Source organism: Telopea speciosissima, chromosome 2 (genome assembly GCF_018873765.1).
Source record: "Telopea speciosissima isolate NSW1024214 ecotype Mountain lineage chromosome 2, Tspe_v1, whole genome shotgun sequence".
In the NCBI taxonomy this organism is placed as follows: Eukaryota; Viridiplantae; Streptophyta; class Magnoliopsida; order Proteales; family Proteaceae; genus Telopea; species Telopea speciosissima.
The window spans coordinates 80,371,422-80,383,951 of NC_057917.1; the positions used below are offsets into that span (position 1 = coordinate 80,371,422).

The window sequence follows — 12,530 nt, forward strand, 5'->3', positions numbered from 1 at the left end:
GCCTGTGCGATGTCGCACCCCTGCGCCGTAGAAAAGCCAAATCCAGTAAACTATCAATCTCACCATTAAGGCGCCAAGGTACAAAAGTTATAAGTCTGGATCCTGAGTATTATTCTCATGCATGGTATATGTCTCTCCATTGTGAACTCAAAGGGGTACCCTCAATTGATAAAGATAAACACCTCTCAATTAGCCATAGAAAAATCCCTAATCCACAGTTTTCATTGAGAAATGTGTAGAGCCAATTTAAAAAATCATGAGTTTACATTTACATTTGGGTGGTTAGATGTTGGCCAATGTGACATAGGTCGCCACATTCTCAAGCTCTATTTCAAATAGGGATGTAAATGAATAATCAAAAATTCGAATTCGATCCGCATCCGTATCCGTTTAGGGACATCCATATTCGTTTAGAGATATCCGAAAAAAAAATCTGAATACTTAATAATAAAAAATAAAATATCTAAGAGATTTAAATTGAGAGTGACTTGTATCTACTAGTCCGGGTTACACAAGGCAGAGATGTAAACGGATGGTCGAAAATCCGAATTCGATCTGCATCCGAATCTGTTTAGAGGTTTCCATATTCGGCTAGGAAATATCCGAATCCGATCATATCCGATCCGTATCCAAGACGAATCCGATCCGTTTACATCCTTAATTTCAAACAATGCTTCTGCAGCTCGTTTTGCCAGTCTAAGGTTTGTATGAATTCTACAACCACCAAGTAATGATGCCCATAAGAACTTATCAGGCTTCATTGGCATATTATCAGTAATCTCTTCAGCTTCCTCAAATCGGCCAGAACGACCAAGCACTCTCAATGTTTCCAATACAGATGGACAAGAGCACTAGCAGCAAATCAGACCGATTCAAACCCAATCCGAGTCATGTGCCCATGGACCTGTTTCCCAACATCCTCTGCAGCATGAGTTGAGCAAGCAGTCAAAATCCCAGCAAATGTAAATTCATTAGGTCAGACCCCTGATCTCAGAAGGTCAGCGAATAACTCAAACCCCTCTTTCATCCTCCCACTTTTATCGTATCTTCGTATCATCGTAGTCCATGAAACAACATCTTGGTCCATACAACTCCAAAGCTTCCCTGGGCTTGTCATTGCGAGAATACCCAGAAATCATTGAACTCCAAGAGAAATCATCCCCATCAGGCATTTCTTCGAACAGTTGGTGAGTTTTATTAAGCTCACCCATCTTTGCATAACCCGCAATCATGATGCTCCATGATGCTCCAAGAACACAAATCCTTATCAGTCATTTCATCAAACAGTTTATGGGCATCGACCAGGCTGTCACACTTCGAGTACACTTTAAGGAGGCGATTACAGATAAACACCCCAGGTACAGAAACGGAACGCTTAATGTGGTTATGGACCCTTCTGCCCTCCTTGAGTGCTCGTTGTTGAAGGCATAGTTGTAGAAGAGAAGAATATATTGAAATTGATTAAAAAATGATCTAAAGTATCTAGCATTTGACTTGCTTGCTTCAATTGTCTCCGTTCGCATAAATTATCTATGGCTTCTTTCACTTTGTTTTTTTTTTTTGGGGGGGGGGGGGGGGTTATTCCTACAGAGTCGGATTATGAGGCTGCTTCCATCGGATTTTGAGAATGGGTTTTGATAAAGAGGTTTCTTCAAGCGGGCTTGTATTAATAGACCAATACGCACAATAAACACAATGATGGGATGGAATTGAAGAGTTGCCACTGGAAACTGTTATATATGATGCATCTCACATACTCTATCAAATAACCAAAAACCCCTCCCTCTATACTCCCTTTAACCAACAAACATTACAATTCAAATCTAAATGCATAATAGGGCTCAGCAACATTTCCCGTTTACAAATATATCCAAGTGAGACAATCAGCGTAGTGGATCAATGAACAACAAGGTGATGTACTCTTTCAGTTCTTTTGAGGAATCTGTGTATCCATCCTTATGCTTATATATGACATCAATCATACGCCCAAGATTGACAACCCGCATCAGAAATGGCATTGGGATGGCAGTTGGTTTGATGAAACTTTCATTCACATCTTTCCATGCATTCTCTACTCTTCTGCTCAACTCATCGCATACCTCTTGCTCTGTGACACCATGTTGTTTCATGTAGCATTCAATACTTGAACAAACATCTCCTTTCTCTTGCTCCATCTTCAGATAATACATATTAGAATTCAATGTTAGATATGTATTTATTATGCACCATGCTCTGTGTGCTAAGTTTTAAGGTTCCGCGTAAAAGACGGAAGAATAATTCCCACATCAAATGTGAGTATTCCAATGTGGATATACTTATAGATTCCTAGGCACCTTCTCCTTAACGATTTACTTTTAAGAATATGTTCTACCCAAGTCTTAACAAGTGGTATAAGATCCAGGGCATGTCAACTCAGTGTGCCTCCAAGGATGAAGTCCAAAAAAATCTTGGTTGCTCTTGCATGAAGGGGAAGATTGTTAATCTTCCACGCAGAAGACGGAATATAAGCATCCCGATGTGGATACTAGTTGTCCTAACACTAGCTAAGATATATATGTATTAATTACCTTGTGGGATAAGATATCATTTATAAGCCGGCCTATTAATGATGAAGCTCTAACAAGTTTAGGATCATCAATTGCCCAGTCTAATGCCTCCTTTGTCTCAATATCTCCCATGCCAAGAAAGGATGTGACTGTAAGCATGCCATAAGCACTTGAGGTTAATGCAATTCCCATATACTCATCAAATGTTGGAATGCATCCTTCATTAAACCATTTGGCTTCTATGAAGTAGGCTCTGACCAATCTCTTCATCTGGAATCAAATTAAAACAAAAAAAAAAGTATATTTAGTGTCTTTTTTTTTTTTTTTTTCAATTTAAAGTTACAAAAATATTCTCTGAAATCAACGAGTTAATCAAATTAGACTCCAATAATCTTAAGAGTTTTTTCATGAAGTTTCCGAGTTGCATACCTCATAGTGCCATAATATGTTATCCAATCTTATTCTGATGTAAATCTTGGTTTTTCAATTTTTAGATCTAAATTAATAAAGATCTATTATCATCTACCAGGAGTACTGGTGGGTTCTATACATATAATTTTATCCATGTATATACTGAAGGTTTTGGGGTATGGTCCATTGCCCCAATTAGGTCTATTAATTTATCTTTTGATGTTAATAATAATTTGGGAAAATTACAAGATTGCTCAAAATTAGATTTTAGAAGGAGGCCGTGGTGCAAGAGGGAGGAAGAAAAAGTGAGGAGAAAACTTTGCAAAATATCATAGAATAGGAAGGAAGAGGCACTATTTTGCAATACCCAAATTTATTTTAGATAGCTAGTTAAAATAATGATTGACTGGGTAATTTTGTCAACTGAAATCCAATTTTGTCTAATCTTGTAATCTTCCCTAAAAATTTTAGCTAGGGTCGTGGATAGGATCTATATATATATCTATTCTGGATTTTCTTTAATCACAGAACACTTTTTTTTTTAATCCTAGGAATTGTATGATCCTATCATTAATGCATGGGAAAAAAAAACACTGTAAAGGCCGGTAACCCACTGCTTCTATTGCAAAATTAACTCGATAAGATTGTCCTTCTTTCCTCAGATTTTCCTCAAATCCATTGTAAACATCTAGGAGTGTAGAATAAAGTACTTTCATGTAATCGGAAAGTTGCTCCATGACGCTTATGTCCCACCTAGGGAAAAAAATTAATTTGAGTACTCCATTTAAAGCATGAAGCAGTTCATTTTAAATCAACAAAGTTGTATATGCTCTAAAGGAAACACACACACAAACACATTCTCTCTCCTCCCTCTGTATATACACATCGGGAGAAGGTTGAACATGCCACCAATTCGGTAAACTAGCCACATGCACCCAATCACAGAACTGAACACAGGAAGGCAAGGGAGTCTTTTCCAACGAGGGAGGAAATGGCACACACACACACACACACACACACACACACACACACACACACACACACACACACACACACACACACATATATATATATATATATATATATATATATATATATATATATATATATATATATATAGAGAGAGAGAGAGAGAGAGAGAGAGAGAGATGTGCATGTACGATCAAACCTCTCAATTGCATCTGTGAACACTACAAGAAAAGGCATCTTTTACGGCGTTTTTTAAGTGTCGGCGTAGCTAAAAAAAACGCCGCTATATGATTCAGCGGCGTTTGTAATAAACGCCGCACATATGTCGTCATATGTACCGCCGGAAATGTATCACGGCGTTTATGCCATATGCCCGTGTAAGTATACTTTCACCGGCGTTTGTTAACAAATGTCGCCATATATACTTTATAACGGCGTTTTTTGAAATGTCGCTATATATTGTTAAGCGTTGGTATAATTATGATTTATTTGCGACATGTTTACATAAACGCCGGTAAAATATCCTATAACGGCATTTCTTAAACGCCGGTAAAATATACACACTTAGCGGCATTTAGTAAGAAACGCCGCTACATATAGTATTTTTTTAAAAAAAATTTATTTACCTAATCCTTTAACCTGTTATTTTTGTGGATTCAAAATAGTTTAAGTTTACCTGTACAAATGATCGTTTGAAACTTAATTACATTTAATCTACCTTACCCCAAAGGACACTTACAACCTATGACAAATTATTAAAATTCAAAAACAAAATAAACAATGTATGTACTTTGCTCGATGTCTTCAATGAATGAACACCTTAGACCAGGAGTGCTTTAAATCACCAAGCAACGCCAGTAAACACACAAAATTTAGCAATAACTCATTGACATTAGTATTCAAATGGACGTTACCTGCAGCCATATAACCATGTACCAATCTTTATTAGCTTGATCATGTCAAAAAAATGTCTGGTTTGAAATCAAACTCGCAATAGGCAGTACATGTAGCATGAAGTATCATAGAGAACAAAAAAGAAGAATCTACAATGATCGATACATCATCTCTATGTCACTGTATAATTCAATCATATCTTCTAATGATATCCCCAAAAGAACAAACTAAGAAAGAACTACTGCAGACACATTTTTGCTAACTTTCAGTTAAGAAACATGGCCAGATTTTCAGTACATCATCTATATCCAATTTCAACCAAAGAACATGCCTAAACTACCATGAAAAAAAATAATGCTAACAGTTATATCTTTAAGGTTGAAAATAGAGTTCCAAAAATATCCAAGTTTGAAAAGAGAACAAAGGAAATCCTAAACCAAATGGAGTAGGTTCCCTACTTGAGTTAGAAAAAGATAATAAAGTCAAAGAACCCAGAAAACTACTACTCCCTTGGCTGAAAATGCTCGTTGTTTTTCTATTCTCCTTCTCTGACCTTCCTCTCTCTTGTCTCATATAACTCTACAGTAATGTACATTGACCTAACAAGGGAAACATATAGACACATTTATTCGAAAGTGAAGAAAATAAATACAAAGCAACAATTAAAAATAAATAATGTGGAGAAGGAAGCCATGTTTTTTACAAAATTTGTTCCATGAAACAACTTCTTCACGACTGAACTGCCATGCAAAGTTCCACACCACACCACAACACCTATCTTTGCTTATTTCCGGAGTTTCTAGAACATTATAAAATAAAAAAAAATAAAGAAAAAAAAAAAAACAGCATGTATGAATCAAACAAATTTCCATGTACCCTAGAGTTGCATTAGGGAGCCAATAGCAATGGGGAGTGTAGTATACAAAATGGGAATTAGAATGAAAAGAAGAGTAATTATTGAGAAAGAACCATGAACAACTCTATGCCATCAAGTGAAGTTTGCTACACGGAAAGCTACTCATTTAAAAACATCTAGACCAATTTACAAAAGAAGAAAAGACTATCATTACCTCATCAACATCTCCATTGTCATTATAAGAATAATAAGTTAGTAGGCCAAGAGAAAAGTATGAAGTCAAATTCAGATTACCGTAGATGTTGGAGCATAGGACATCATGTTTTCATCCCCAAGAAACTACATAGATGGTGTCCAATCATTACTCTTGTAACAGGAGGTGGGGGAGCAATCATCTCTGCTAGAGATCTCAAATGGGTAGTTGAAGGTGGTGTTGGTGAGAAAGATGAGGATTCTCAGGAGAAGTACGTAGTTATAATGCTACTGATCATCTGGGATTAAGAAGATTAAGAATATGCTAGGGCTGAACAGAAGAGATTGTTTGGGATTACACCATTATCAGTTCTAACTACTCCAGTCACTCTCAATGTCTAGACTGAATTCTGAAGTGAATAATTTTCCAATCATTGACTACATTAGACAGCTGGGTATAAAAAAGAAAAAAAGTCCAAACAATGGACCACCCATCCAAGTGGGTCAATATGTGGCTATTATGTACACTTTAATAGCCAATGTTAGTTAAGTGCGTTACCCAAAAAAAAGTTTAGTGCCGCCTCTTATCTAAATAGAACTGCACTGGTTTCGTTAGAGTATGTAGAACCCATGAAATCCGCCGCTGGGTACCTCCTTAGAGAGAGAAGTTGTGGCAGAGCCAGTCAATGCCATACTATTGTCAACGAATCCCAACATGAAAGACTCACCAAAGCACAATAAAACTGATACCTCAGGAAGAGACAATACAATAGTGCAACACTGCAACCATTAAATTCAGAACAACAAGAAAATAAAATAACCCAGGTAGTGTTCTAATCTATTAACCTGTCACAACTCACAAGCAACACAAGAGCTGAAAAGAGAAGATATACAAGGGGGTTTCGGCTATACCGTCTTGTATTAGCAACCGAGAAGTCAGAGAACCAAGCCTGTTAGAGTAGTAGCAGCAAATCTACACTGCCAAAAAAAAAAAAAATAAAGAGATTTTTATATGAAAGTCGAACAGGGCTTTACCAAAAAAAAAAAAAAACAGAACAGGGAGAAGAAACGAAACTTCTGATTCACAGACCACGTTTCCCATCTTAGAGAACCAGATATAAATTAAATGCAAAATAGAATGAAATGAAAGAGATTCTTACAGAAATGTAATTGCTGCAAGAGAAAGTTGGCGAGGGAGGGATCCTTAAGCAAACTGCCGCTGCAATCGAACAGAAATGGAGAAGAAGAGGAGGAACCGAGTCGCGTTGCAACCGAATGGAGATGGAGAAGAAGAGGACGAACCGATTCGTCGCTGCTGCAACCAGAGATGGAGATGGAGAAGAAGGAGAAGAATAAGAAGACGATTGGGGTTTGGGGGAAGGCTGCGGCTGTGCTAGGGTTCGAATAAAATGGGAAATTGGGAAAAGAAGAAGTTAGAGAATGAGCTGCTTTTTAAGTTTTAACTTTTAAAACTTTACTTGCTTAAGCTCCAAAAAAAAAAAAAAAAGATTCCACTTACATCAGTATTTCAGAAGCATTAAGAGCTCATAGTTATGGGACTTACACCTAATCGTACAGCTTATGACGCATTCCTAGCTATTAACAAAAAGGAAGTATAAAAAAAATCCATAAATACATAAAAGTGTTGAAGTAAGCTCATGAGAAGTGGGCGGGGGACCCAAAACTTAATTAAAAGAACAAAAAAGAGAGAAAAATTGGTGAACAAATATGTCAAGCTTAAAAGGAAAACAACATAAAAAATAATTAGAACAAATAAAAAGAATAGGATCTGTCAAAGAATGAAGAAGGTTCCCAAAGTGTACACATGTTGAGAAGCCATGAAAACCCAACATAGTAGACGAAACAACAGTTCTCAGTCAAACAAAACTGGAACAAGAGCATTCATGTTCATGCCATTCAAGCTAATATCACTACAAAAATAAATATGCACTAATGTATTCATAGTAGTAGAGGAAAATCTTAGACGATTAAATAGGAATACTAAGAGAAATACAAAATGACCACCCACAGGAAGAGATGAAAGAGTACTCGGAGCAAAGAGTCGAGAAACATAGGTAGAAGAACAGTGCCTCTATTCTGTAATCAAGTAAATTAATAGATGTAAAATTAGCCATCATAGGTTTGAACAGATTCAGAAAACGTAGAATCATTAAAATCCAAAATATCAAATAAAACAACGAAAAGAGAAGGAAAAATTACCAATGCCTTCAGGAATGTAACAGTAACAAATTAACAACAAATAATTTAAAGAGCATAACCTGTCAAACCAGAATCATATCCAATCCAAAATTGATTAATAACCATCTAAATCAAAACTGAAACATAAGAGAGAGAAAGAGAGAGATACCTAACCGAGCCAACATCAACATCCAAAAAGATAGAGGGGAAGGTGGGGCTATGTGCACCTTCAACGCCGGGAAATTCAAACCACAAATCTGCAGAAGCACAATGAACATATATTGGAATGAGACAGATGCAAACCATGTTCAACATCCTATGATAGTCATCTAATACTTTCACTTGCAATCTAATAACGTTTATGCTTGAGATGTAGGATCTTTTCTTAGCTGGTCTCTCAATCTTACTGTCAATACCTAATTAGTAGCAGTTATCCATGATTTTTAATGTCCACATGGTGTCTTCTCTACATGAATGTTAACTTGCTCTGAAATACACACATCATGCAACTACAATGGCTCTAGGAGAGGAAAGAAAATAATATCTTATGAGACCCTAACAAATGTATAAACCTAAGTAACAATGATTTAACACAAATAACAGTCTATGATTCTTTCAATGAAATTCAACCACATGAGATCCAAATGAAAAATAGATGATAAAGATTATTTATTGAAGAAATTTGTCAGATCTCATAAATAGAAACTGCTGATTGGTATGAGTTCCATTGAAAATCAAAAGCATATGTTCAATGGGCAGACACTTATCCACATATAGCCAACAAAACCCTATCCAACCTCAAATACAGAAAAGGAAAAGGTAGAAGGGGGAGGGGAGAGAGAGACACTGTCCTGTACCATAAGATAGGTCCAACCTATATACAGATTTGTATTAGCTATTCTATAGTCGCATCGTACGGTATGTTTCCAACAGCAATGATTCAAACGAAATCAATGGAATAGTTGAGCAAACCATCCAATTCAATCCCAGAATTTCATGCCTATCACCCGAAATTCATCACTCAACAATGAAACCTAATTATATAATCAATAACTTAGACAGAGAGGGAGATGTTTATAACAAACCAAATATGTGCCCGTGCTGAGAGCTAGCCATCTTTCATAAGAAGAAAGAGAAGCCATCTTAGAAGAAGATTATTAGATCGATCTTCTTCCTCAACATTCTGCTTTTCCAAAAACTACCTTCTTTTCTTCCTTGGGCTCTCTCTCTCACTTCTGCCTACGAAGCGGTAGATCTTCTCCTGATGATGACCAATATTCTGTCTTCTCTCTGCCCGTCTCGTTTCAACTATAGATCTGCTCATGTAAACAGTCCAATAGAAAACCCCATTTCTCAACAAGCCCCTACCAAATTTATTCGGAACCCTAACGCAAAGAAGACGAAACCAAAATATTGTAGGGAAAGAGGCACCTTTGTCTTCCGACCACCAGGAGAAAAGTAACCTCAAGCAGAGAAGACAAGATAAAAATCTAGAAATCTAGAAATCTAGAAAGGAGAGAGGCATAAACATGAGAAAAACGCAATCAGTGAGCATGGTTAAAAACCCAACTCTCGATTAGGCCGATGACGCAGACTAAGAAGAAGAAGGAAACCCAGATTAAGAATAAATCGATTGATCAGGTTGGGGAAAAAAGAGACCCCGATTAAGAAGAAGGAAACCGAAGAACAGAGGGTAACCCCCGAAGAACAGAGGGTAACCAAAAAGCACAAGAAAAGTAGAAGAAGTGGGACTGTGAGAGAAGAGGGACGGTGACAGATTGAGAGAGATTTGAGGGAGAATGCAAGAGATTGAGAGAGATTTGAAGGATCGTGATAGATTGAGAGAGAAACGTGAGGGATTGTGATTTGAGAGTTTAGAGAGGATATCGTTAGGGCGCGGCAAGAGGCGGGAAATGAATTGAGCTTGGAGATTTTTCGTGAAACTCCGCATACAACGGCATTTTTTCCTAAACGCCTTAAAATACATATGGCAGGGGATGAACATAGCATGATACTACGACGTTTACAAGTAAACGCCCCCAACGATGTATGATACTACGGCGTTTACAAATAAACGCCGTTGTATTTTTACATACCCCAACATTTCAAAACAAACGCTCCTAAAGATGTATGCTACTGTGGCGATTACAAATGTACGCCGTTGTATCGTTACATACCCCGGCAGTTCAAACCAAACGCCCCCAAAGATGTACTTATAGCGGCACTTACATATAAACGCCACGATATCTATTTATTATACTTTATATACCGATGTTTGTTAATAAACGCCGACGAATGTTCCTATATGATTGCGTTTATTAGAAAACGCCGCTAAGGCCCGTCTAAAAATGTCGCGAAAAACCCTTTTTCTTGTAGTGGAAGAGCTTGAGTTCTTCCAATGTGCCATACACATCGTAGGTGTCATCTACGATTGAAGTCATGGCTAGAACTTTGGTTAACATCATTCTAGCAAGAGAGTAATGTGGCTCAAAATACACCCCCACTATCCAAAAATAACATTCCATGAGTCGGTCTCTCGCATAAAGGAGATTAGTTGCAAACTCCAATTCTTTCCACCATCTGCATTAATTAACCGAGCATATGAACATGACTATTGCTCATAATATATATATGCCTAGAAATATACATGTATCAAACCACAAAAAAGAGAAAAACATACAAGAACAAAGAATAAACCCACCTTGAGAGTTGGCTTAGCTCCTGCTTTTGAATTGACTGCAGTGAATTAAAATCCAACTTTGCAAGCTTCAACAAAGTCTCATTCTTTGTCTCCATTTCTTCATAAACAAATATATAATGCCTTGTTTCTAATCTTGGCATGCCCTTGTGGAGGGGTTGTTTCAAAGCATGCATCACTTGTTTTGCAAGAGGAGGCTTTACATCATGATGATCATGAGTAACTATAGATTTAAGGTGAGTGGTTGTGAATGCAAGGGCTTCATCTAGAATGTCTTCTCCATGTACCCTGAGATGTGTAGCTTCATACAAGCATAGCAAGCCAGGCACATCTTTAATTAAGTCATCCTTGAAGCTGCCTTTGCTGTCCTTGAACCTATTGAAAGCATCTGCAAGGTGGACACTCGATAGAGAGATGAGCATCGACATATATACCAAAAAGGTTAAATTGGATTGTCTAATTAATTTCTAATCAAGAAAGGATGAGAAAGCTAGGAGTATGTACTTACTGCAGGAGACATTATACCCTTGTTGTCTAAGTAATCGAAACCATAAAGAGATGGTGTAAAGATCGTTTCCATCAAAACCATGGTCAGGGGGTGCATCCTTCATCTGGTCTAGGACCTCCTCTATCCCTCCTTCAATGTGGCATGCCACACCAAGCCGTTGTAATGAATCAATAAAGTTCAATTTGTTTGAAGGATCATAATTGGCATCAACCCTTAGCATCGTCCTCACTTCTTCTTTCAACTCTTCAACATGTTCAGGACAAGCATCATCATCTACCTACAAAATAAAGTGTTCTTTGTTTTTACTCTTGTACAAGGAAACAAAAAATTTTAAACTATAATACATAGACCATATACACAGGTGCAACATACCATATCATCAGGAGCATATTTGAGGAATCGCTCACCCCAGATGCTAGGATGGAAATTTGCTGAGCGACGGATGATCTTTGGCTTTGCATTTTGAAGCAAATGCTGGTGGGCAGTAGGAGCAAAAGAAGGTAAGTTAGACATCTTCCTAATAAAACAAAATATGAGACAAGAACCAAAATGGGGTTTCTTCAAATTAAAGCACAACTATGTGATATCAAGTATGTTTGTGATCTGTTATATATAGGAAACATGCTAATACCCCGTAGGCTGAGGAGCAAAAGGAGGAATCCGCCCCAAGAGGGGCTCGCGTCTGATTAGCTAGTTGGTGAGGCAATAGCTTACCAAGGCGATGATCAATAGCTTGTCCGAGAGGATGATCAGCTACATTGGGACTGAGACACGGCCCAAACTCCTACGAGAGGCAACAGTGGAGAATTTTCCGCAATGGGCAAAAGCCTGTCGGAGCAATGCCACGTACAGAATAAGTTAGATTAATTGCATTTGATGTATATATCCGCATCAAACTCAATTTAATGTAAATTAATTAATTAATATATTTTCAGATTCATGTACTTTTGATCAACTTTATAATGTGCAATTGTCCAATTTTATTGTTATATAGTTCATAATTATAAACAGATTTGAGCACTCTGTTCTAGGGTTGTCACATTATGTATTTCCTTAATAGAGATTAATGTAAAAATATAAATGTAGACAATTAATTGTATTAAACATCGATCCATTTTCACACCAAGCCGGTCCAATAAATCAATTAAGTTCAATTTCTTTAAAAGATCATTAGCATCAGCCATTAGAATCCTCCTTATAATTTCTTCATTCAACTCCTCAATATGTTTAGAACAAGTATCATATACCTGCATAACA

At 37.1% G+C, this 12,530-nt stretch overlaps 1 protein-coding gene across 1 annotated transcript; it reads right to left on the reverse strand.

The window, feature by feature from the left end:
- Positions 1 to 1,854: 1,854 nt before the first annotated feature.
- Positions 1,855 to 11,798, reverse strand: LOC122652019 ((-)-germacrene D synthase-like). Its single transcript, XM_043845645.1, has 8 exons — positions 11,642 to 11,798; positions 11,274 to 11,546; positions 10,769 to 11,153; positions 10,430 to 10,647; positions 4,126 to 4,147; positions 3,572 to 3,710; positions 2,568 to 2,816; positions 1,855 to 2,174 (listed from the first exon to the last, which is right to left on the reverse strand). Exons 1-8 carry the CDS (start codon positions 11,784 to 11,786, stop codon positions 1,884 to 1,886), a joined length of 1,722 nt encoding a protein of 573 aa, XP_043701580.1. The 5' UTR covers positions 11,787 to 11,798; the 3' UTR covers positions 1,855 to 1,883.
- Between the last annotated feature and the right edge of the window lie 732 nt (positions 11,799 to 12,530).

Coding starts and splice junctions, on each gene's coding strand:
- LOC122652019 (XM_043845645.1), bottom strand. CDS start 11,786: ATGTCTAACTTACCTTCTTTTGCTCCTACTGCCCACCAGCATTTGCTT. Junction 4,148..10,429: donor CTTCCACTACAAGAAAAAGG/GTTTTTCGCGAC, acceptor CTTTTCTTGTAG/TGTTCACAGATGCAATTGAG. Junction 2,817..3,571: donor TTAATTTTGCAATAGAAGCA/GTGGGTTACCGG, acceptor ATTTGATTCCAG/ATGAAGAGATTGGTCAGAGC.